General features: G+C 43.8%; 7 protein-coding genes across 7 annotated transcripts; 6 read left to right on the top strand and 1 right to left on the bottom strand.

Annotated features, from left to right (window-relative positions):
* The first annotated feature begins 2,004 nt into the window (after positions 1-2,004).
* Positions 2,005-3,120, top strand: tpbgl (trophoblast glycoprotein like). Its single transcript, XM_067228866.1, has one exon. The coding sequence runs from the start codon at positions 2,005-2,007 to the stop codon at positions 3,118-3,120; it is 1,116 nt and encodes a 371-aa protein (XP_067084967.1).
* Positions 3,121-9,467: 6,347 nt separating this feature from the next.
* Positions 9,468-10,489, top strand: LOC136933462 (olfactory receptor 5AR1-like). The gene has a single exon (XM_067228867.1). The coding sequence runs from the start codon at positions 9,468-9,470 to the stop codon at positions 10,431-10,433; it is 966 nt and encodes a 321-aa protein (XP_067084968.1). The 3' UTR covers positions 10,434-10,489.
* A 755-nt stretch (positions 10,490-11,244) lies between these two features.
* Positions 11,245-12,526, top strand: LOC136933714 (serum amyloid P-component-like). The gene is made up of 2 exons (XM_067229221.1): positions 11,245-11,302; positions 11,624-12,526. Exons 1-2 carry the CDS (start codon positions 11,245-11,247, stop codon positions 12,439-12,441), a joined length of 876 nt encoding a protein of 291 aa, XP_067085322.1. The 3' UTR covers positions 12,442-12,526.
* Positions 12,527-14,619: 2,093 nt separating this feature from the next.
* Positions 14,620-15,585, top strand: LOC136933668 (olfactory receptor 5AR1-like). Its single transcript, XM_067229147.1, has one exon. The coding sequence runs from the start codon at positions 14,620-14,622 to the stop codon at positions 15,583-15,585; it is 966 nt and encodes a 321-aa protein (XP_067085248.1).
* Positions 15,586-16,378: 793 nt separating this feature from the next.
* Positions 16,379-18,062, top strand: LOC136933697 (serum amyloid P-component-like). The gene is made up of 2 exons (XM_067229189.1): positions 16,379-16,436; positions 17,245-18,062. Exons 1-2 carry the CDS (start codon positions 16,379-16,381, stop codon positions 18,060-18,062), a joined length of 876 nt encoding a protein of 291 aa, XP_067085290.1.
* Positions 18,063-18,993: 931 nt separating this feature from the next.
* coa4 (cytochrome c oxidase assembly factor 4 homolog) lies at positions 18,994-20,312 on the top strand. The gene is made up of 2 exons (XM_067229143.1): positions 18,994-19,147; positions 19,517-20,312. Exon 2 carries the CDS (start codon positions 19,518-19,520, stop codon positions 19,761-19,763), a length of 246 nt encoding a protein of 81 aa, XP_067085244.1. The 5' UTR covers positions 18,994-19,147; position 19,517; the 3' UTR covers positions 19,764-20,312.
* Positions 20,313-20,898: 586 nt separating this feature from the next.
* On the bottom strand, positions 20,899-24,771 carry LOC136933292 (uncharacterized). Its single transcript, XM_067228607.1, has 2 exons — positions 23,811-24,771; positions 20,899-21,821 (listed from the first exon to the last, which is right to left on the bottom strand). Exons 1-2 carry the CDS (start codon positions 24,769-24,771, stop codon positions 20,899-20,901), a joined length of 1,884 nt encoding a protein of 627 aa, XP_067084708.1.

Raw genomic sequence — 24,771 nt, 5'->3', positions numbered from 1 at the left:
ACAAACACAACCCCCCCAACCCACCCACACACACACAACACACACACATACAAAGCAGGAAGTGTGTGCCCTGGGTAACAGATGTCTTTCACTAACAGTATCATGTTTTCCCTCATAGTATAACATTGAGAATGCGCTTTGTTCCGTGGCTGCAGCAACACGGGCACACAGATCAACACTGGGAGGTGCAGTCCTCTCCCTCCCCAGATCTGAGGGTCACTGTCCTGGGGGAATGACATTCTCCAGGACAGGCACAACTTACACTGACCGAAGGGAGGGAGGGAATAAAGAAGGAAAGAAGGAAAGAAGGAAGGTAGGAAGGAAGGAAGGAAGGAAGGAAGGAAGGAAGGAAGGAAGGAAGGAAGGAAGGAAAGAAGAACGGAAGAAAGGAAGCAGTCAGGTGGCTGAGCGGTTAGAGAATCGGGCTAGTAATCAGAAGGTTGCTGGTTCGATTCCTGGCGGTGTAAAAAAAAGATGTTGTATCCTTGGGCAAGGAACTTCACCCTACTTGCCTCGGGGGAATGTCCCTGTACTTACTGTAAGTCGCTCTGGATAAGAGCGTCTGCTAAATGTAAGGAAGGACAATTTTTTAACCTGAAAAGAAACGTTTGCAAATGGCAGAATATTCTTTTGCCCAATTCTCACTTTCTCTTTCAGATCCCATTCCAGTTCTAAGATGTATGATCATGTTTACATTTCCATGGCACAGCCTTGTTTTCAGTGCAAATAAACTGCTACACTTGTATACATTGGTAAACTGTCAAAGCGTGACTGTAGCTGAGTAAAAAAGTTAGTTTCGCCTTCCCCTGTGGGATGAGAAATCTGAAAGCGGTTTAGGGACATTAAACAGGCTCTGCTGGCCAATGTAATTACAGCTGCTGATTTGCAACAAACAAGGGAGGTTGTAAATTCACGCTACAATAATCTAGGCATGATGGGAAATTGAAATGACTGCTTCCCTGGGCAGTAAATTGTGGCTTCGGCTCTGACGTCCGACAAATGGTGTTCTTCTACCACAGTCCCTAAATCCGACCATGTGCTGTTCTGGCCATTGCTTGTTGAGACTCTGGACCAAGCTTTACTAATTAAATTTCACAGAACTCTAAACACTATTAACTTATGACACGCATCATTATTTAGATTAATCTACAAGCAAGTGAACCTAACAATCATTTCATATAGGCCATGGCTTTATGGTCACTTACAGTATTATATTTGCAATCACATAGGCATGCTTTATTCCACTCTATAATACAATTTTGGGGTTGTAGTTAGTCGATTAAGTCATCTGTTCTTGGATCCATTCAGCTTTACTCACTGTCCCTTTGTGATAAGATATGATTCATATGTTTGAGTTGATATATGTAAACAAAGGTAATTGTAATTATATTGTTTGCCTGTTGGCTACCCCACGCAGGCTCATTGGTTTGTTTCTGCAGGAGAAACTACTGGCTGTGATGCTGTGCGGCCCAGTGGCGGGATGAATTTCTCAAGTAAAATGTAATTATCCAGGTCCAATGTCTTGTCAGTCCGCCACAGTTCCGGTAATCTGTAGGCCTAAGTGAGGTATCCTATTAAACTCGATTTGCACTAAAGTGGGTTCTCTCAATCATGCCAAGACGCACGCGGGGCAGCTAGAAAGAAAAAGTGTGTGGTTGTCAATCAAGAGAAATCGCTGAATGAATCTGTCTGTCAGTCAATCTGTCTGTCAGTGTCCTAGTAGCGTCGACCACACGCGCGCTATAAGAGGTATCTCCATCTTTCCCCCTCTAGACTGGCGTCAAAAGCGCATTCGTGAGAGAGCGAATGAGGTGTGTGCGCGCTCCAAACCGCAGGCTTTCCCGCTACTGTCTATACAGTTGGCCAGCGGCACCACTCCGATGTGAAGGAGGTGGCGAAACTCCCTCTTTAAACGGGGAGACACAAACAGACGTCAGACCTATGGGGAATAAATTGTGTTTTTTAGGTTATTCCAACCCTGGCCGACTGACTGCTCCAACCTCTATGCGAAACAAAATGTCGACTTGCACTTTTTATGCAAAATACTATTTTGTAAAACCGGTCCGGATGTTTTGCTGTAGAAATATCTCACGATTTGTCTTTACTGTTTGGGAACATTTTTATTTGGTAACGGTTGTGTGTTTTTTAATGTTTCCGCCTGTCAAATCGGATGAAAACTGCCCAGCATCCTGCTTCTGTGCCAGTGATTCTGGGACCGTAACCTGCCATGATGGAGACGAAACGGCGATCCCAGGCGACATTCCTGAATGGACAACCACTCTTATCCTCAGAGGGAACAACATCTCAACTTTACCGGGGAGCGCGTTCTCATCGAACGGGACAGAGCTGGACTTGATGACGCTGTCGCTGTCCTACAATGGCATCCAGGCCATAGAGGCTTACGCTTTCACGGGGCTCTCCCGGTTGCATCTTCTCGATCTAAGTCACAACAGGTTGGCGTATTTGTCTGATCTGGCTTTTTACGGTTTGCTAGAGCTGCGCTCCTTGTACTTAAACAACTCCCTGACGTCTTCAGGCGCGGCGCAGCTCTCAAACGCACTCGGTGTGGAAAGTTTACGCAGCCTTCACAGACTCGAGGTAGCGGGGAACCGCTTGAAGACAATACCGATTGCAAATTTGGACGCGTTTAACCTCCATGCTTTAGTGCTGAGCAATAACTCATTTGAGAACATTGGGAGAGAGAATGTCTCAAGTTTGTACCAGTACACGCGGGTGCGTATATATCTGTCCTTGAATCCATTTAGGTGCAACTGCGGACTGGAGGCGTTCTACTACTGGTTGAAGAATTCTTCTCAGTGCCAGGACGCAGCACATCTTCTTTGCTTAGAACCTGAGACCAAGCGGGGGTTACCATTGGAGAGACTCCGCGCCGAGGACGTTGACTGTCTAAATGAGAACCTTGAAGCGGTATCATACGTGTTCCTCGGTATAGTGTTAGCGCTGATCGGGCTGGTATTTCTAATGGTGCTGTACCTGAACCGGGCGGGTATCAAACGGTGGCTCAATAACATCCGGGATGCTTGTAGGGACCAGATGGAGGTCTATCATTACCGGTACGAACAGGACTCCGATCCCCGGCTGGCCAACGTGTCCGTTTAGTATTAACTTCAGCCATGCTGAGGAACAACTGGTTAACAGTTTATGAACAATGAGCTAGAGTTGGAAACGCTACCTTCGCCTTTTGGCAATAATGACTAATGAGAGACTTAAAATACCTGAGATGACAAAAAATACCACCTATAGTATAGGCACAAATCTGTATAAATATTTCCAGATAAAATAGCATGGACATGATGAAGCCTATTATGTTGTTTTAACAGAAACATTAACAGAAATGTATTGGGTTAGCTTTGATTCATCATCATTCTATATTAAATAGTCTACCACAATACGTTTAGAAATAGATAGAAGCCCTTATTACTGAAGAGGAGAATGGCATAAAGCACGTTTCCAAATATTGTATGCATGATTCAGTGCTTTGTAAGAAAGAGGCTTGCTCAAAGGCATGCTGGTCACGAGAGTTTGTAATATGCGTGGAGTGCCATGCCCATAAGGGATACCATGACAGACAGTGTCATATTTTAATCATGAGGTCCTTAACGCGACAAATAGCCTGTCACATGGGAAATCTTGTAGTTTTTCTAGTTGCAAAAGAACACCGGATCGTGTTCACCTATTAAATGTATCTGTGAAGTTAAATAGAACCGGTGCTGTGATCCCGGAGGCCCATCGGATGCATTCACGTGGGAATCTACTTACTTATCCTGTACTGAAAATAATCCTGCAATCCTTTTTGTTGGGGAAATGAATAATAAAAACAAAATAAAGTTATTTACAAGATATTATGTATGTTGTCGTGTATTTAGGCCTTCTCTGAACTATACACCAGAGATCTTTGCTGGCACCTTCCGTAGAACGATTTCAACACCTTTGAGACATTCAGACAGTGAATGGTACTCACTGCTGTTTCTACGTCCCTGTAGGGATGGAGAGGGGTAAAAGGGTCTTATCAGTTCCTCCACACCGAATCACGAGCAGCTCGAGCGCTTGGAGGGAGATCACGTCTACTCCGGGAAAGAAAGAATGCTGGTGCCCCGGTGGGAGGCGAGGGGGGGATTGGAGATTCGATTACGGCGGTAATCTCATCAACACTGTGACAAATAATACCGGTGATTGACCTATTAAACCAGCTGCACCTGTGGTGCTTGCGCACTTCACGCCTGTCTTAATTAAAGCGCCCAAAACAACCGAGGTGTTGTTTTTTTTGGCAGGCAAGGTCAAACCTACGTGTGAGGGAATGACGTTGGGAGGCCTGATTCGTCCTGGAAAGTTGTTAACACTAGTGTGTGTACAGACACGCGCAAACACGACCGAAGGTACGCTACGCTACACATTACGTCTTATTTCCATTGAGTGGAATCAGCACCATGGACAGCGCCGCCAATTTCCCCATAGCTCTCTGTACCCATCCACCGTCGCTTTCACCGGACAAGAAAGTGAAGAAGTCTAAATTGTCACACACATACCAACACCCACACACACGAGCCCTCCAAATCACTGTAACATGTGTAGTGTGAGGAACAATGTGGCCGTCAAATCGTGAACTGGGGTGAAACAAGTTTGGCAGACATCTTTCGCTCTCTCTTTCTCTTTCTGTCTTTCTCTCTTTGACTGTATCTATTTCTGCTCTATATCTATCTATCTATTTATCTAGCTAACTATCTATTGATTTAAATCTGTATTGTATCTCTCTCTCTCTCTCTCTCAGTCTCTGATTCTCTCTGTCTCTCTCTCGCTCTCCCTCTCTCTCTATCCATATATCGTCCCCCTACCGGAATGACCGTATTGTATTCACACCTCTAATCAATTAATTAGGTAATTCCGTCTATTAGGAAACCGAGACGATCGCCGAGAAGGATCCGAGTGTGACATCTGGAGTTGATCTACAGTCGCTTAGCAAGGTCTGACCCGAGTTGAATAATTAACCAATCGGGGATTACGTTCAGTCTGACCACAGGCACCCAGACTAGTCTCACATTCTGAATGCTGCTTCTTTAACAGCGAAGACTAATCGTCGCATGCCCACTGATGCGTTTTAGGTTCGAGTGTCATTGAGCTCGCTGTCATAACCTTTATTTTGACCCATATGTAGAGCTGCCATCTTGTGTTGAACATTCAGCTCTTTTACAGGGCCTCAGTGATTTTTATGGATATAGCCAGAAACGGCTTCTCTGCCTGATTTAGCGTTAGCGGTACCTCGTTCTGGATGACCACCCGTGTTTTTCCCAATCAAGGGACCACTGATTCTCCACAAAAAATTGCCTATTTAACGTATTCAAAGAAACAAGTGTTGTAAGAAAGTAAAAGATGAACATAAGAACAAAGGGTAGCCTAATATGAATTGTGTTGTATAGAAATGAAACCTTTAAAGGGCTGAAGGACTGAAAGGCTTCATCTCTAAAGTCGCTTCAGTATGAGTATTTCAGGAACGGGCTTGGCATAACGATGATGTAAGACCTGAAAGATGACTCTATTGTTGGGGACAATGTGCAAGTGACATACTGGTAGACAGTCAGGTTGTATGAAGTGCTTCCTTCAGTGGTTATCAGGAGGACTGTCGTGTCACAGGGCTGGCTATACAATGTGGCTGCTAGACTACATAGATCTGTTTTGACATGCTCATGTGTTCTATGAATAGTCTTTAGGTAATGGGTTACAGCCATGGGCTTCCACAACTTGAGTTCACGTGAAAAGAATGAGAAATGATCACAGGGTATAGCAGGAGTGAGTAGGACACATTGATTTACACATGCATGCGCACACACACACACAGATGAGAGATTGATGGGGGACTTGACTCTGGGTTCCTTTGATGAATGACTTTGGTTTTGGGTTGCATCACCAAATATGTGTGCCGTGGTGTGTATCGCGGGGGAAAGAGGGGCGCTTGCGACTGTGAGATGGAAAACTCTAGAAGGCAGAGAATTAAAAGAACACTGCAGAATGGGAGGAGAACAGCGTTCGGTGGGTGGCAGTGGAAGGTGACGAGGGCGATCACGTCTGAAAGTGCTGAGGTGGGCTGTGTTCTCTGTCATCACTGTAGACATAGTGTAGACACTATGCCAGTCGGAATCAGCCCCAAAGACAAGGAAAGATGTGCTTAGCATCCCACTGTGTGTGTGTGTGTGGCTGCAAAGGAGAGCGTGAGAGAAACAGCGAGAAAGAGAGAGAGAATCAGGTCATCGCTTTGACCAATGGGCCAGAAAACATCAAACTCGTTTGGTGTAAGTGTGTCATTAAATGTCCATTTGTGTGTGTGTGTGTGAGTGCATCCTTGTGTGAGCGCGTGTGTGTGCGTTAGTTTAGGAGTCAACCTATTCCCTGTGGAACCACCCTTTCTTCTTCAGACCCTCCGCGAGCACAGTGGTCCCACGACGGACCTCGGCCCACCTCGAGGGGTCAACAGAAACGCCGCCGCCGCGAGGTCCTCGTGATCCTGCCTCAGAGCGTTTCCCTCGCGTTCCCTGCGCTCGCCGCTCGCCGCTCTCGGTTCCACTCTCTCTCTCCTCTGTCCGGCGTCGTCGCTCGTTTCCAGTCATTTCCAACTCCTCCTGGTCCTCGTTCGCCCCCTCCACCCCCTCCACCCCAACGCACACACATACACACACACGCCGCACCCTCTCTTTCTCTCTCTCCCCCCCCCCCCGTCCAGGTAAAGGACTTTTATCCAGCTGAGTGACTTTCTAAGGGCACAGGGATAGGGTTTGTGCTGAGTCCGGCAGAATAGGGTGAAAGGACGAGAGATGATAAAAGAAAAGCGGGAAGACGCTGAATAGAATCGTTCCCATTCCCCCCAAGCTCGGCCAAGAGCCTCACGCAGACTCCCCTCCTGATTGGTCGACTCCTTGGCTTCCACCTCTATGTGGGTACCTGTGTTCTCTCCCTCTTTCTCTTCCTCGTACATTTCTTTCTTCCCTTTCGCTCTTGGTCTTTCCCTCCCGGACCGGAGAAAGTGCCCCTTGTTCTCCGGAGTGCTTTTCGTTCACGCTGCTCTCCTTATGCCCTCGCATCAAGACATTATGTTGACTTCCCTTTGTTGTGTTCCAACAGGAAGCTCTCTGATTGGGCCCTTCTCCCCTGAAGGTGTTTGTATCCTGATATTGCTTTATGACTCTCCAGGACAGGTAGTGAGAGTATTTATTAGTGTTTATTAAACCAGGTCAAAGGGGAAGATAAGGAGCGGCCTCGCTGGAGCTGACGGAGCGAGCAACCCTGCCCTGTGTTACCTTTATCTCTCCCTGTCTCTCTCTCTGTCTCTCTCCCTGTCTCTCTCCCTGTCTCTCTCCCTGTCTCTCTCCCTGTCTCTCTCCCTGTCTCTCCCTGTCTCTCTCCCTGTCTCTCTCCCTGTCTCTCTCCCTGTCTCTCCCTGTCTCTCTCCCTGTCTCTCTCCCTGTCTCTCTCCCTGTCTCTCCCTGTCTCTCTCCCTGTCTCTCTCCTTGTCTCTCTCCCTGTCTCTCTCCCTGTCTCTCTCCCTGTCTCCCTCCCTGTCTCTCTCCCTGTCTCTCTCCCTGTCTCTCTCCCTGTCTCTCTCTGTCTCTCTCCCTGTCTCTCTCTGTCTCTCTCCCTGTCTCTCTCTGTCTCTCTCCCTGTCTCTCTCCCTGTCTCTCTCCCTGTCTCTCTCTGTCTCTCTCTCTGTCTCTCTCCCTGTCTCTCTCCCTGTCTCTCTCTGTCTCTGTCTCCCTGTGTCTCTCTTTCCCTCTATCTCTCTCTGTCTCTCTCTCTGTCTTTCTCTCTATCTGTCTCTCTCTCTCTGTCTCTCTCTCTCTGTCTTTCTTTCTCTCTATGTCTCTCTGTCTCTCTGTCTCTGTCTCTCTCTCTCTCTCTCTCTCTCTCTCTCTGTCTCTCTCTCTGTCTCTCTCTCGCTCTGTCCCTCACAGCAGTTCTTAGAGGTTAATGAGAGGGTTATCATACCACTGGAGGTTCACTCTTGAAGGTGCGGGGCTCAAAGGGTGAGAGGGGGCGAGCATGGGCGGGGGGGATGGGGGGGGGGGCACACGTACGCAGACGTAATTAGGCCACTCTGTAGACTTTGCTCTGGTTCTATCAGCCTATGTAGTCCCCATTGGAAAGACTCCAAGACAAACATGCTCCGACAACACAAGCCTTATAGCTCTTATTGACGCAACAACCTGGGTCACACCGGGGTTGTTAAAGAACGAGATGAGATTAATTAGCTCTGAGTTGCAACACTAAGGAGTTGGTTTGTTTACAAGCAAGGTCATTACCCAGCATTCTCGGGGGGATGACATCACTAATTGGCTCATTAGAAGGAGTCCGGGGATTCACACAAAGCAAATGATCCCCTTTGTGTGGGGGGTCATTCTGTCCTGTATACAGTATGTTGTTATTGTCTGTGTGTGTGTGTGTTTGTTGTGTGTGTTTGTGGGGTTGTTTTGGGTGGAGTGTGAGGAGTGTGGGTGTATGGTGTGGGTGTGTGCGTTTACATAGCGGTAGAAGCATGTGTGTTCGGACCCCCTGAGAACATGACCTTACTGACCCGCCAGCGAGCCACTGGGGCCAGATGTCGTATCGGAGGTCCAAACCGGGACCAGAGGTCTCGACCGCGGGGCATCTGGCGCCCCCACGCAGCTCAGCAGCAGAGCCATCGGGTCGATCGGCCCTCCGCTCTGAAAGGGCCCGTGGTGTTAACAGGCTCAAGGAGACTGAGGTACACGTGTTAATCAGTTCAGCACGAGGAGCAGGAAGTCAATGCTGCTCAGGTGGGAAGATGAAGCCGAAATAAAAAGGCAGCAGGGTTCATGTGAAGCCTCTCTCCGTTTCTCTGTGCGTCTGTGCTCGCCCGGCCCCCTCTCTCTCTCTCTCTCTCTCTCTCTCTCTCTCTCTTCCTCTGTGGCTCCCTCTCTCCGTCCTCGTGTTCCAACACCACTCCATCCTCTCACGGCTCCATCTTGGAGATGTGGCCTTCCTAGCACCCATCGCCTGCAAAGCGTACCTGTTTCATTCACTCCTGCAGGAAGACCTTTTCCAGACACATGGCCAGAATAAACACACAAGGATCTTTTTGATTACTCCCTAATTAGTCTACACCGTGTATATTCTCTACGGGTCGTTTGAGATCATAGGAAGTCTGCATGACTTAGAAGGAAATGCAAGTGTTTGTGACTTAATGATGACATCTCTGGAGATTTACATGGAGAGTATTAAATCCAGGTGAAACAAGCAGAGAATCGGTAGTCTTCTCAGTTCATTAACTCCTCAATTCTGACCTCCAACCACATCAACTATAGCAGGTGAGCTTTTCTGTGTCATTTTGTTGCATTTATAGACCATGAAAGCATGAATTTTATGTGGACTTGAAGATCATCTATTAAACGTTCTTTGATTTCTGCTTAGGCTGGGAGTGTTTCAGTGGCTGGACTTTGACCATGAAATTTCAGAAAAGGACATCTGGGAACGACTCTGTTCTGATCCATCCGCCGGGCTTCTACATAGTCGCCTTTACGTCATTGAATTTCATCAACGTCTATTTTGTTTTTCTCGCGTTTGTTTACATCGTAACGGTTATCTTCAATGTGTTGGTGATCTATATAATTGTGACGGATTACCGTTTACGCACCCCAAAGTTCGTAGCAGTGGTTAACTTGGCAGTTATTGATGTAGTCCTGAGCTCATGCATCATTCCTAGTATGATCAAGTTGTTTCTCTCAAAAGATAATTTTATTCCATTTAATTTATGCTTTGTGCAAATGTTCATATATTATTGTTTTGTGAGCCTCGAATCATTCGCTCTCGCGGTTCTCGCTTATGACCGACTGATAGCTATATGCTTCCCGCTGCGCCAGCACTCTATCAACAACACGAGGAGTATGTTTGTAATCGTAGGGATAATTTGGTCTGCCTGTGTGGGTGTAACTATATTCACCACGTCAATAATGACCAGACTCTCCTTTTGTGGCTCCGTTCAAGTATTTAGCTATTTCTGTGACTATGCGCCCGTATTTAGACTGGCATGTAATGACATTAGTCTGCAATGGGCTTGCGCTTCGATCCTGAGTTTGGTCAACCTTACCGGTCCGTTGAGTTTTATCATTTTAAGCTACGCGTGTATCCTCCTCGTCGTTTTCAGAATGAAAACTGTTGAGCGACGGCTAAAGGCGCTTGCCACGTGCACTGAACATTTAATCCTCGTGGCAATATTTTACATTCCTATTATGTCAATATTTTTTATCGGGCTCTTTTCCTCTGGCATTGACCCCGACCTGCGCGTCTTGAGTCTGTCGTTATCTACGTGCATCCCGCCTTGTCTAAACCCAATCATTTATTCTCTAAAAACAAAAGAAATCAAGACCAGAGTCCTCGCGCTGGTCCACAAAGTGAAAATTACACCTTGACGTGCATGCCGCTCGCGTGGACTCAACACATCCCCAACAAACAAACTCCAACAATCTTTATGGTGATGAGCATGTCTTTATTAAATAGATAAAAAAAATGTTTACAGCCTTAAACGAAAAACTTATCGTTTTTCGTATTTAGTGTTTATTGCATACGTATCAGCTGTTACTCCAGTCCTCATCACATTCTATCACTTTTATCACAGTCCAATGTACAAACCTCTACATCGGACAACAGAACATCAGGAGAATAAAAGGCATGTAAGATTCCGGCGCGATGGAAAAACCTGTGCAAGTGTCCTGTTCTCCAGCATGCGTCCGTTTGACACACTCTTCTGTCTTAGTTTCTAATTACCATGTGTACTGACTTTGAAATCCGCACTTTCAATGAAACAAAGGAAGAGCAAACTAATACACTTCATACAGCACCTATTTAGCAAATACAGAAATGGACGTTGCGTATTTGTCAAAACCATGTACATGTATGCAACTGTGAAACAGAATTTCAAACGTAACCCTAGTAACAACATTAAAGCTGGGGTTGAAATGGTATTAACGTGTAAAGTATGCACCTCACTAATCAGTGAACTGTAAACTGTAATGCAATTCCTTAAAAAAAATAAAAAAAATTTTTAGGCCTACTGGTTCCCATGAAAATAATTAGACTTTATTGATTTTTTGATGGATGCACAATAAAAGGTTAAATGTTACATCTATACAAAGTCTAATGAAGATAAGGTTTGTTCTGACTATAAAAGACACAAAATAACCAGTGTGAGAACTAAAGATAAATGATCTTACTGACTACAGAATGAAGACCTTGGCATATTTGCTGTCCATAGTTGCGTGTTGCTATGCTACACCACAAGGTAAATCAAATTTTATTTTTCCACATATACTTTTTTCCTTCGCATATTGTGTATATCAGGTGAATAATACACAACAGCTCTATGCTTTTACAATTGACAATTAAATGTTTGGGCATTTTGGATGATTGGATGTTCACAACTTAAGATACAGTATTTGCTGTAAATTTCACAAAGGGCATACACCTATACTCTTCCAGGTACACTGTACACACACATGATACATACATTACAGAAATTGGAATGATCTAATAATCTTTAATAATCAGTCTCTCAGCCTTCTTCTAGTCTGAGTTGAGGATGTGTCTGTGTTTGTGTTGACAGACTTGAGAGGGCGAGTGTTCACCTTCCCTCAGCAGACAGCGAACTCATACACCAGACTTTACCCCCAGCTGGAGAAGATCTTCTTCAGTTCCTCTGTCTGCTTCAGATTCTTCACTGATGACCTCTCCACCATCTGCCCTTTCTCCCTGAGCATCCCTGGCAAAAGCATCAGCCTCACAATATTACTTCTCAATGATAAAATAGAATTTTGGGTTGGAGATAAGCCTGTGTACTTTAACAGGATGGCAGCTGAGCTGAATGAGTGGAACTCTCTCTGTGCCACGTGGGACTCAGGAACAGGTTTGGTGCAGGTTTGGCTCAATGGGAGACCCAGTGTCAGAAAGGCTCTCCATGCAGGTGGCTCCATCTCTGGAACCCCTTTCCTTGTCCTCGGCCAGGACCAAGACAGCCATGGTGGGAGTTTTGATGCCCAGCAATCGTTCACTGGCCAGCTGACAGACGTGCACATGTGGGACTATGTTCTCTCCCCGTGTGAGGTCCAGACCTACACGCAGGCAGGGGCTTTCAGACCAGGGAACGTGCTGGACTGGGGGGCGATGGAGTACACGAGACATGGGTATGTGGTCTTGGAGAGGCTCCAGACTCTTGACACCTGCAGAATGGGGTCGCTGAGCAACAAGGCGTCGCCGGAGGACAGTGTCAGCATTCCAGAACTGAATGTAAATACCCATGATGTTCCGGAACATTCTCAAGACAATTTAATCCCAGAGAAGTCTGGGTTTGAAAATGACATTCCTATACCGTCTGGCGATGGTACCAACACCAAACTCTCTGAAGATATGAAAATGACAGTTTGACAGGTTTTTGATGTGAATATTGTATATATGTTCACTCAAACTAAATCACACAAAAGATTTAAACATAGCATTTCGATAGGTTGAAAGTCACCATACATTTCTTTTTTTTTAATACTAGTTATTATTGTTGCTATTTTAATTTGGATTTATTTTGTGATTGTTAGGATTAATATAGATATCTTGACCACTTGCCTGTATCTTGTCCATTATGATTGTTGTTTTGTCCTTGTTTTCATGTGCTTAAAACAAACCATCAATTGCATCTTCTAAAATATTTGATTTTTCACTGACTGTGAAGCAGTTAACTCTATGAAATGTGACCTAATGAGAAAATCAATAAATTAACTTGAATTCATACTCGTCTTTGCGTTGGAGCCTTGACCCAGCTGTCCAACAACCTGACAAGTGAGTCAAAACGTTTGATGAGGTCTGTGAGGGTGGGCAGCAGCACATCCAAACGTCAGTCTAAAACTGCATCCTCAGCATGTTTTATGTTTCATGCTCCTTTTATGTTTTCATGATCCTCCTGCGCTTTAGGAAAGGTGCTGACGGTTTCTGACAGGGTGTGACACGAGCGTGCTACCTTTGACAGCACGCCAGTCACTTGTTCAAACTGTATAGTGCTCCTTCGACCTGCAGTCCCATAGTCCGTTACACGGGATGGTTTCCCTGTACAACACTGCCCTCAAGTGCTTCATAGCTGAGTTTCATATCAATGGTTTGTCTATGAAACGTTCCGCTAATCTACTGAGCTTCGTTCTCGATAACATTGAACCACTGTGTGGTTGAAATATATGTGGTTGAAATATACTTGGGAGGTTGTCACTGCAGGCCAGTCGAAACAAAGACCGATGGTCACAGATGTAACTCTGGAGGATCTCCCGTGACCTGTAGAAAGAGAGTCTGGTCAGGAAGGCCAGCATGATCCACTCTGAAAGGCCCCGCAGTGTTAAAAGGCTCAAGGAGACTGAGGTACACGTGTTAATCAGTTCAGCACGAGGAGCAGGAAGTCAATACATTTACATTTAGCAGACGCTCTTATCCAGAGCGACTTACAGTAAGTACAGGGACATTCTGCCTGAGGCAAGTAGGGTGAAGTGCCTTGCCCAAGGACACAACGTAATTTCGCACGGCCAACCTTCTGATTAATAGCCCGACTCCCTAACCACTCAGCCATCTGACCCCCCAATACTTCTTAGGAGGGAAGATGAAGCTGAAATAAAAAGGATTCGACAGCAGGGTTCACTTCCAGAGGACTTTCATGTGAGCCTCTCCCCTCTCTCTCCATTTCTCTTATCTTCTGTGCTCGTTCGGCGCCGACTAAAGACTTTCTATAGACACACTGCCAACATAAACACACAGCATTTGCAGCGTATAGGTAACTTTCACCTATCTGTCTGTCTTTCTTTCTGTGCATTAGTCTGTGTTCATGTCAGTCTGGCTCACCTGCTTGCAGTGCCATTTCAGTCTGTAAAAATGTCCCTATTTCCTAGTACCTTAAAGTGATAGCCCTGTCTGCACCCCCTCCGTGGGTTTGTCTTTGATCTGACGTGGTTGGAGGGTGGAAGCATGTTCTTCTGTACACCGCTGGTCCTCGCTAGGTCAGATCTGTCACCTCCCTCTGAAGGGGGAAATGAAGGACCACTTTTCACAGAAGCCAAATGATGTTTCACAAGGACTCCACCATTTTGCTCTCCGTGGTCCTGAAACTGGGAATTATAGAGTCTTGGCCTGATCTGATGCATGATATCCCAGTAACCTATTATTTTTCATAATGATGAATTATGCCATGTAAATGTGTTGGTTAGAATGTTTTGATTACTCCCTAATTAGTCTACACCGTGTATATTCTCTACGGGTCGTTTGAGATCATAGGAAGTCTGCATGACTTAGAAGGAAATGCAAGTGTTTGTGACTTAATGATGACATCTCTGGAGATTTACATTGAGAGTATTAATTCCAGGTGAAACAAGCAGAGAATCGGTAGTCTTCTCAGTTCATTAACTCCTCAATTCTGACCTCCAACCACATCAACTATAGCAGGTAAACTTTTGTGTATAATTTTGTTGCATTTATAGACCATGAAAGCATGAATTTTATGTGGACTTGAAGATCATCTATTAAACGTTCTTTGATTTCTGCTCAGGCTGGGAGTGTTTCAGTGACTGGACTTTGACCATGAAATTTCAGAAAAGGACATCTGGGAACGACTCTGTTCTGATCCATCCGCCGGGCTTCTACATAGTTGCCTTTACGTCATTGAGTTTCATCAACGTCTATTTTGTTTTTCTCGCGTTTGTTTACAGTGTAACGGTTATCTTCAATGTGTTAGTGATCTATATAATTGTGTCGGATTACCGTTTACACACCCCAAAGTTTGTAGCGGTGATTAACTTGGCAGTTATTGATTTAGTCCTGAGCTCATGCGTCATTCCTAGTATGATAAAGTTGTTTCTCTCAAAAGATAATTTTATTCCATTTAATTTATGCCTTCTGCAAATGTTCATATATTATTGTTTCGTGACCCTCGAATCATACGCTCTCGCGGTACTCGCTTATGACCGACTGATAGCTATATGCTTCCCGCTGCGCCAGCACTCTATCAACAACACGAGGAGTATGTTTGTAATCATAGGGATAATTTGGTCTGTAATTATAGGTGCAATTATATTTACCACGTCAATAATGACCAGCCTCTCGTTTTGTGGCTCCGTTCAAGTATTTAGCTATTTCTGTGACTATGCGCCCGTATTTAGACTGGCATGTAATGACAATAGTCTGCAATGGGCTTGCGCTTCGATCCTGAGTTTGGTCAACCTTACCGGTCCATTGAGTTTTATCATTTTAAGCTACGCGTGTATCCTCCTCGTCGTTTTCAGAATGAAAACTGTTGAGCGACGGCTAAAGGCGCTGGCCACGTGCACTGAACATTTAATCCTCGTGGCAATATTTTACATTCCTATTATGTCAATATTTTTTATCGGGCTCTTTTCCTCTGGCATTGACCCCGACCTGCGCGTCTTGAGTCTGTCCTTATCTACCTGCATCCCGCCTTGTATAAACCCAATCATTTACTCTCTAAAAACAAAAGAAATCAAGACCAGAGTCCTCGCGCTGATCCACAAAGTGAAAATTACACCGTGAAGTCCATACCGCTCGCGCGAACCCAACACAATTGAAAAATATATTTGACAGACTCGTTTCTTGGAATCACTTAGCCTACACGATGACAGTATAGCGGTTCTGTACTGTACATTTGCTGAGACCTTGACCAGCTACTTTCCTATTTTGTGTTTTTTCCTTTTGTGGTCTTATCTAGTGTGTAAATATTGGCAACATGTTTTACTCCTCATCACCCCATCACATGTCACTCTTATCATTGTGCAATGTACAAACCTCTACTTCAGACAACAAAACATCAGGAGAATGAAATGCACAGATGGAGATTCCGGTACGATGGAAATACCGATGTAGCACGTGCATGTGTCTGACACTCCCACTATCTCCCTCTCTCTCTCCCTCTCTCTCTCCAACTACCTTGTATGCAACATGTTCAATGAAACAATTAAAGAACAAACTAATGAACTTAGTGTGTTTATATAAGACCTATTAATGACACAGATATTGTGCAATTGTCATAATTAATAACCCTGTACATGTATGCTACTATGTGAAATTTGACATAAACCCTAACAACAACTTTAAATCTGAGGTTGGAAATGTTTTTATAGTGTAAAGGACGCACCTCACTAAGCCTTAGATGATAACATGTACTTATCTTAATTTAATAATAGGCCAACTTTATGGATTTCTTTGTGGATGCCATAATAAAAGGTTAAAAATACAAAGTCGAATGAACATAAGGTTTGTTCTGACTATAAAAGACACAAAATAACCAGTGTGAGAACTAAAGATAAATGATCTTACTGATTACAGAATGAAGACCTTGGCATATTTGCTGTCCATAGTTTTGTGTTGCTATGCTATACCACAAGGTAAATCTAATTTTATTTTTCCACATGTGCTTTTTTATTTCTCATATTGTGTATATCAGGTGAATAATCCACAATAGCTCTATGCTTTTACAATTGACAATTAAAGGTTTGGGCATTTTGGATGATTGGATTATCACAACTTTAGATACAGTATTTGCTGTGAATTTCACAAAGGACATAAATCTCCACTTTTCCAGGTACACTGTAGTACACACATGATACATACATCTTTCCACTGAGTTGTCAATGTGATGTGATTTACTAGATGACCCAGGTGGTACACAATAAGTTGTATTTTAGTAGCTATGGATGTTTAGCACTGTCTTGAATTAATAAGTGAAGATGTTGGTCTATAGCCACATGTGCTTTTTTAAATTTTGGTAAATGTAGGTAAAATGGGGAGGGGGGGGTTAAATTACAAATCAGTAAGTCATTTAATCATATAAATTATACCAAACTCAATAGTGTCCGATTTACCTTTGAAAGTTAGGTCAACTTCACATAAAAAAGTTATGTTGGTATAACTGATGATAATTGAATATCCTAAACATTAAAGAAAAGCATTAATTTAACATAAAGAAATCATGTTAGTTTAGCAAACAAATAATAATTTAATGTATAGAACATGAATATAGCATTTTGTGTTAATATAACTTTAATATTTGCAACCAATGTCCATATAATTTGTATGTAAATCCAACAGACTTTTTCTTACATGATACATACATTACAGTAATTGGAATGAGCTAATAATCTTTAATAATCAGTCTAGTCTGAGTTGAGGATGTGTCTGTGTTTGTGTTGACAGACTTGAGAGGGCGAGTGTTCACCTTCCCTCAGCAGACAGCGAACTCATACACCAGACTTTACCCCCAGCTGGAGAAGATCTTCTTCAGTTCCTCTGTCTGCTTCAGATTCTTTACTGATGACCTCTCCACCATCTGCCCTTTCTCCCTGAGCATCCCTGGCAAAAGCAACAGCCTCACAATATTTCTTCACAATGATAAAATAGAATTTTGGGTTGGAGATAAGCTTGTGTACTTTAACAGGATGGCAGCTGAGCTGAATGAGTGGAACTCTGTCTGTGCCACGTGGGACTCAGGAACAGGTTTGGTGCAGGTTTGGCTCAATGGGAGACCCAGTGTCAGAAAGGCTCTCCATGCAGGTGGCTCCATCTCTGGAACCCCTTTCCTTGTCCTCGGCCAGGACCAAGACAGCCATGGTGGGAGTTTTGATGCCCAGCAATCGTTCACTGGCCAGCTGACAGACGTGCACATGTGGGACTATGTTCTCTCCCCGTGTGAGGTCCAGACCTACACGCAGGCAGGGGCTTTCAGACCAGGGAACGTGCTGGACTGGGGGGCGATGGAGTACACGAGACATGGGTATGTGGTCTTGGAGAGGCTCCAGACTCTTGACACCTGCAGAATGGGGTCGCTGAGCAACAAGGCGTCGCCGGAGGACAGCGTCAGCATTCCAGAACTGAATGTAAATACCCATGATGTTCCGGAACATTCTCAAGACAATTTAATCCCAGAACAGTCTGGGTTTGAAAATGACATTCCTATACCGTCTGGCGATGGTACCAACCCCAAACTCTCTGAAGATATGAAAATGACAGTTTAACAGGTTTTTGATATGAATATTGTATATGTTAACTCAAATTAAATCACACAATAAATGTACGCATAGCATTTCGATAGGTTGAAAGTCATCATAATTAGTTTTTTAAATACTAGTTGTTATTGTTGCTATTTTAATTTGGATTAGATTTTTTTATTATTAGGATTAATATAGACCGTTGTGATCATGATTGTTGTTTTGTCCTTGTTTTCATGTGCTTAAAACAAACCATCAATTGCATCTTCTAATATATTTGATTTTTCACTGACTGTGAAGCAGTTAACTCTATGAAATGTGACCTAATGAGAAAATCAATAAATTAACTTGAATTCGTACTCGTTTTTGCGTTGGAGCCTTGACCCAGCAGACCGACAACCTGACAAGTGAGTCAAAACGTTTGATGAGGTATGTGAGGGTGGGCAGCAGCACATCCAAACGTCAGTCTAAAACTGCATCCTCAGCATGTTTTATGTTTCATGCTCCTTTTATGTTTTCATGATCATCCTGCGCTTTAGGAAAGGTGCTGACGGTTTCTGACAGGGTGTGACACGAGCGTGCTACCTTTGACAGCACGCCAGTCACTTGTTCAAACTGTATAGTGCTCCTTCGACCTGCAGTCCCATATTCCGTTAAACATAACGCAACATTGGCTTGTATCCCTGTACAACACTGCCCTCAAGTGCTTCATAGCTAAGTTTCACTGGTTTGTCTGTTAAACTTTCCGCTAATCTACTGAGCTTCTTTCTCGATAATATATCGCGCAAATATAATAACTTCTGAAATTCTGAATACATAACTTATGTCATAAGTGAGACCCAGAGGTGACAACGTCAATCGCAGTACATAATTAGGAACGATACACGGAACTAAAAAAGTTAGTTCCCGATACACCATAGGACATTTCAAAAACACTCTCAGTCCCTCCCTGAATTATGTCCCCCATGTTTAAACGTTACGAAAGTGGTGATCTAGCTAGCCAGTAGCGATACGTACAAATGAAATGTAGGCCTACAATATGAAAGCCAGAGGTAAACTACTTCAGGTTGTCATTTAGCCGACGTTCGGACATATCTCAATTTAAATTGAAGGTTAGTATCTTGTAAATCACTCACTGAAATTGGTAACTAGCTAGTTGACCCATGACAGAAGATGACAATTTACCAGCTACAATCTAGCTACACTAGAGCTAGCTAGCCTTCGATCTTGTGTAATTGCACAAGAGAGGGTAGACATTCTCTAGTATTACTGTATGTAGAGCTACTGTATAGGACCAACTGTGTTGCCAGAAGGGTGTAATTAATGTGACAAAAACAAAACTGTATGTTTATTATAAAATAATGTAGCCTACTGTTGACTAACTATATTTCACATTTATAGTCTCACCCTATTCCACCTCTGTTTTATCCCGAGGTTTAATTTTTGTCAACTTTATTTCTCATCCCATGCATTGGTTTCAGAATGACTTCCCCGTCCCCTCACGACCGCAGTCGGAGCGAGGACGAGGACGACCCTGTGGACCAGATGATCTCGCGCACCGGCTGCGCCGATCTGCACTATGCCGTGCAGGAGTGCATGGCGGAACATCAGGACTGGCGTAAGTGCCAAATCCAGGTTCAGACCTTTAAAGAGTGCATGATGGCCTTCCAGAACTCCCGGAAGGAACAGCTGATGAAACAACGACAAGCAGCTTCCGGGTCGTCATAGATACCAGCCAACAGACGCAAACATTGTTCTACAGGATGACATCTTGCTTCGTGTTCCCTTGTGGAGCTGGACTAAATACTATACGATACAGTTAGAAGTTGTTGATGCTAGTCTAGTAGTATATGTGGGTGTGTTCAAGGGAGAGAGTGTTAGATAACACCTCATGCCTGTATCTGTAATGGATTGGATGGTACGATCACACAGAATCATACTTGTTTTTATTTAGCTTTAATGTCCTTAATAAAACAGTCTTGGATCATTAGTTTAAGGATTCCTTTTGAAATACCTCTGCAACCCACCTGAGAATAACTTTATTGACATCACAACAATGATGCCTCAAACTGGTGATGCTCATGCTATTACATATTTCAACCACACAGTGGTAGTGTGGTACAATTTCAGAGCCTTGTGAAGCATCATAACTGTCACCTTAATGGATGGATGGATGGAGGATCATGTCTCTTCATATGTTTGCACTGGTTCAGTCAGAAGTGAATTAAAGCCTTATTCTATTGTGGTAGGGTGAAATATAATGTCATTCTTCTACAAGAGGCTTCTGTCTTCAGGAAGATTCAATTCAATTTGTTTATTTGATCAAGAGGTACAGTGTACATTCATAAACATTAAAATGTAAATGCACCCAATTATAGCCAAAAGGCTCATTTCCATTGGCAGTCCCTCTGCCAGAGGGAAAAAGGCTATACAACCCAAAAAAAAAGGGCATTAACGTATATCAAACATAACATTGACAATAAATACAAAAAATAAAATAAGAAACAATAAAATAAAACACAATCCCAATATACAAGTTCTACTTCTTATCCACTAGTGAAGAGTGGGTCGTCTTTGACTCAGGTGTTCATTATTATTATTTAATTACATTTCATTGAACAAAAACACATTTTGGGGGGAAATGACAGAAATTACGTAATCAAATTCGATTTTCATAGTTTGATTGTTGTTCCTCTACAGACACATACAGAACAAACACTGCAGTATGATAACATGGAATGGATTTGGTGCTGAATATAATGCGTAGTATATAGTTTTATGGATAGGAACTACGATTAGTCATAGCTTACTCACAACATGTACTGACTACATTGGGGCTGGGTTTCACCCGCCCCCAGCTGGACTAGTTTTGAATTTTCAATTTCAGAACGATCGAGTTGGTTTTCATCAGCTTCATAGCCGAGACCTTGAACTCGTCTGTCTTCAGCACGTATATGATGGGGTTCAGCATGGAAGGGAGAGCTGTGGTCAGAGACAAGTAAAAGCATTTGGTGTTGATAGAGATGCCTTCCCCTAGAACAAAAGTAATCGTTAACGGTAAGTAGAACAACGCGACTAACATCAGATGAGTCGTGCATGTCCTCCCAGCTTTTAACCTGCCCTGGCATGTAGAGACCCCGCGCAAGGACACACCAATAGAGACATACGTCACGACGATGAACCCAAGAGGAAGCCAAACGATGATAACTGGAGTGATAAAGCGCAGGGTCAAATAATAGGTGTTGGAATTGCACGCCAGGCGGAACAGGGAACCGTGGTCACAGACGTAGCTTCGGATGACCAGGGACTGGCAGAAGGTCAACCTGGTGATGGCGCCGGCGTTGATGAGGTTGAACAGGACGCTGACGAGCCACACTGCGCCGGTGAACGCGGTCATGGTCTTATGCGTCACAAGTGTGTGATAGCGCAGAGGGAAGGAAATGGCTGCCAGCCTGTCATATGCCAACATGGTTAGGTTGAAAGACTGCATGGCTAGAGTCAGGTAAGTAAATAACATGTTGGTCATACATTTATTGTAGGAGATTAACTGGTTGTTGATCAGGTAGGTGTCCAGCAGCATGATGACCAGGATGGAGATTCGACAAAGGTCCACGAATGCCAGGTTGAAGACAATGAGATACTTGGGGGTACGGAGAGAGCTGTCCACATATATAGCAGTCATGACCAAAGTGTTGCCTAGCACGGACACGATGTAGATGACAAACAGGAAGACAAAGTAATAAATCAGGTTAGGGATTCCAGAAAACCCGAGGATGTAGAACTGTGCTGGACGCTGAAAAGTGACATTGTCCTCAAGAGCTGTGTTGATCAAGTTCATAACAAAACACCACATCAACCTGTAAATGTCTTTAGGAAGCAACGGAAAATAAAGAAAAGATTTCCACTCTTCAAGGCTGGGTTTATAGAGGTATAATCTGGATCTGAGTCAGAGAGAGAGAGAGAGAGCTAGTCCTGTACTGGAGACTGCCTATCTCTACAGTAGCTGCTCTTCTCTGGTGCTTTGGAGTCTGTGCTGGCTTTATATTGTGAAAAGATCCTTGATAACACAGACCCCCTGGTCACAGTTCACCTGACACCGTACACTGGGGACCAAACCTGCAGACATCCAATGTTGTGTACAGCAACAAGTGTTAACGTGACGTATGTTAACTAGCCTCAGCCAAGAACATATGAATAAAACATAAAACATGTTGTAGAAATGTTTTCTTGTTTTACTGTTGACCTGTGACATTCATCGTTGTGGCATTATACGTCAACATAATATCTTTAAGAGAATCATTTTGTGGTTTACATTGACATGTAATTTGATTTTGTGTTATTTTGTATTTAGTTAAATAATCACTAGGGAAATTTGATCAGTGATCATGACTGAGTTTTGATTGAGTTGATGTGTAATAATAATATCAATGTCTAAGTAGTGCATACTACATTACTTTCATACTGTTGGAGTGTCTTTTCTTAGTATTTGTGATGCAGGGTGATCTGAAAACAAGACCTTGGTCTCAAAATGACCCTCTCTTTGTGGAAAGGTGGAATCGAAACCTGAGTCTGTCAGGCCCTAAGGTCCAAGGCCTTCTGAGGGCTTCTCCTGCATGAGCCTTCACTGGAGCCTCTGTACTCGAAGGGAGGACTGTTGGGGAGAATTTAAGGAATGAATAATATATACCATATGCCTTTATTGTGGCTAATGTCATATTACATTTTACATGATAATAATCCATTTAGGTAATCCTTTCATCCAAAGCGACACACAAATAGGCCGTAAAACACAGCAGATATTCAAGCACCAGGATTGTAATTTTACAGCTACAAATATGCATATTCCTGAACATAGGAAAATAAATAGGAGAAGGGAAAACCTTTTCCTGTCTATTCATAATCTGTTCATAATAAGACCTGCGACAGGTTCAGTTTAAGGAACACAACATTGATGATGGAGATGATAAACTGTCAGCAATAAAGAACAACAAGAATCAGATATACCTACATGTTAGCAAGGTGTTTGCACTCTACCCTATGTAATGTGTTCATTATCATTTGTATAAAACATTACTTCACAGCCCGCTAAACACCAATTAACACAAAATCCTACCACTTACACAACAGTGTAAATATAACCGTCACCATGTATTACAATTCAGTGAAACTCACATAGTATTGATTTGACCATGTGATTTACTATAGATATGGAAATATTCTGGACTAGCTTGGTTCTATCTAGAGGGAAAGCACTCCCTGCTTTGGAGAAAAGAGCAAAGTAAACATACATACAATATAAGGGAGGGACCCTGTAGACATTCAAATCCATCGATGGCCAGTAACATAAAGACAATATGGAGAAGTTTGGAATGGTGGAGAGTGGCAACATCCCAGAAATCATCCAATATGTATCGTGTTTGTGTGTGTGTCCGTGCAGCATTCAATTATCATCTTATCCGACACAGCCCTACGGCCTTGAGGTAACACAGGTGTGTTGCTGTTAATGAGTGAGATGACGAGCGCAGCCTGAGAGCCCTGCCTGATCTGGGCCTCGCTCATTCACTGTACTCGTCTGCATCAAAGGGACATGTAGCCCACTGAGAAGATTTATATTTATTTACCCGTATTTACTGATTTACTGATTTACTGTTACGAACACTTATTTCTGTGTTCAAGTTCCACTCAAGGGTTTGTCCTACACGCTACACATCCCTAAGTCAGCTTCCATGTTATGAACCCCCCCCCCACACACACACACACACTTTAACCTTTAACCCTTTGATGTAAAAATGGCTCCTTTGGCTGCTTTCACCATCCTCTTAGCAGAGACCTTGAACTCGTCAGTCTTCAGCACGTATATAATGGGGTTCAATGTGGGGCTCAGAGTGGAGGCCAGAGAGAGGTTAATGATCCGGATATCAGTAGGGATGTCTCCTAAAGCGAACGTTGCCCCAAGGGGCAAATAGAACAACCCCACCAGTATGAGATGTGAGGTGCACGTCCTCATGGCTTTGACACGCTCCTCGGCTGTGATTCGTAACAGGGTCGAGGTGATGAAGGCATAGGTCACGATGATGAAGATTAGAGGTAACCATATCATGAACACAGGGTTTAGTCTCCCTATGAGCCTACTTGGGAGGTTGTCATTGCAGGCCAGTCGGAACAGAGGCCCATGGTCACAGAAGTAACCCTGGATCTCCCTTGACCTGCAGTAGGAGAGTCTGGTCAGGAAGACCAGCATGATCATAATCAACATGGAAGACATGACCCACTCTCCACTGATGATCTGCAGCATGGCTTTGTGACTGACTATCATGTGGTACCTCAGCGGGTAGCAAATGGCCACAAGTCTGTCATAGGCGAGGGTGGTGAGGTTGAATGATTGCATGCTGAGAAACAGGAACACAAAGAAACAACTGGTTAAACACTCATTGTAGGACACAAACTGACTGCCAAACAGGAAGTGGTTCAGAATGGGACAGACAAGGGTGGTACTCCCACAAATGTCAGTGATAGCCAGGTTGAAAACAGCGAGGTACTTGGGGGTGTGGAGACCGCGGTCCGCAAGTATGACGGCCATTACAAACGTGTTGCCCAGCACAGACACCATGTAAACGCAGAACAGGAAGGCATAGTAGTACTTGATATGGGGGATGCCAGTGATCCCCAGGAGGAAGAAGTGAGCTGGACGCATCAGCGTAAAGTTCACCTCCTCTCTTGATATCAGGGAACTCAT

Source organism: Osmerus mordax, chromosome 25 (genome assembly GCF_038355195.1).
Source record: "Osmerus mordax isolate fOsmMor3 chromosome 25, fOsmMor3.pri, whole genome shotgun sequence".
NCBI lineage: Eukaryota > Metazoa > Chordata > Actinopteri > Osmeriformes > Osmeridae > Osmerus > Osmerus mordax.
Note: the sequence above shows the minus strand (reverse complement) of the source record. Positions and strands in the feature narration are given on the sequence as shown.

Bases quoted from the DNA above. Each gene is read 5' to 3' on its own strand.
- tpbgl (XM_067228866.1), top strand. From the start codon at position 2,005: ATGCGAAACAAAATGTCGACTTGCACTTTTTATGCAAAATACTATTTT.
- LOC136933462 (XM_067228867.1), top strand. From the start codon at position 9,468: ATGAAATTTCAGAAAAGGACATCTGGGAACGACTCTGTTCTGATCCAT.
- LOC136933714 (XM_067229221.1), top strand. From the start codon at position 11,245: ATGAAGACCTTGGCATATTTGCTGTCCATAGTTGCGTGTTGCTATGCT. The intron at 11,303-11,623 runs GTAAATCAAATT...TTGTGTTGACAG, and splicing joins TTGCTATGCTACACCACAAG to ACTTGAGAGGGCGAGTGTTC.
- LOC136933668 (XM_067229147.1), top strand. From the start codon at position 14,620: ATGAAATTTCAGAAAAGGACATCTGGGAACGACTCTGTTCTGATCCAT.
- LOC136933697 (XM_067229189.1), top strand. From the start codon at position 16,379: ATGAAGACCTTGGCATATTTGCTGTCCATAGTTTTGTGTTGCTATGCT. The intron at 16,437-17,244 runs GTAAATCTAATT...TTGTGTTGACAG, and splicing joins TTGCTATGCTATACCACAAG to ACTTGAGAGGGCGAGTGTTC.
- coa4 (XM_067229143.1), top strand. From the start codon at position 19,518: ATGACTTCCCCGTCCCCTCACGACCGCAGTCGGAGCGAGGACGAGGAC.
- LOC136933292 (XM_067228607.1), bottom strand. From the start codon at position 24,771: ATGAGTTCCCTGATATCAAGAGAGGAGGTGAACTTTACGCTGATGCGT. The intron at 21,822-23,810 runs GTTAAAGGTTAA...TTCAGCGTCCAG, and splicing joins AGCCATTTTTACATCAAAGG to CACAGTTCTACATCCTCGGG.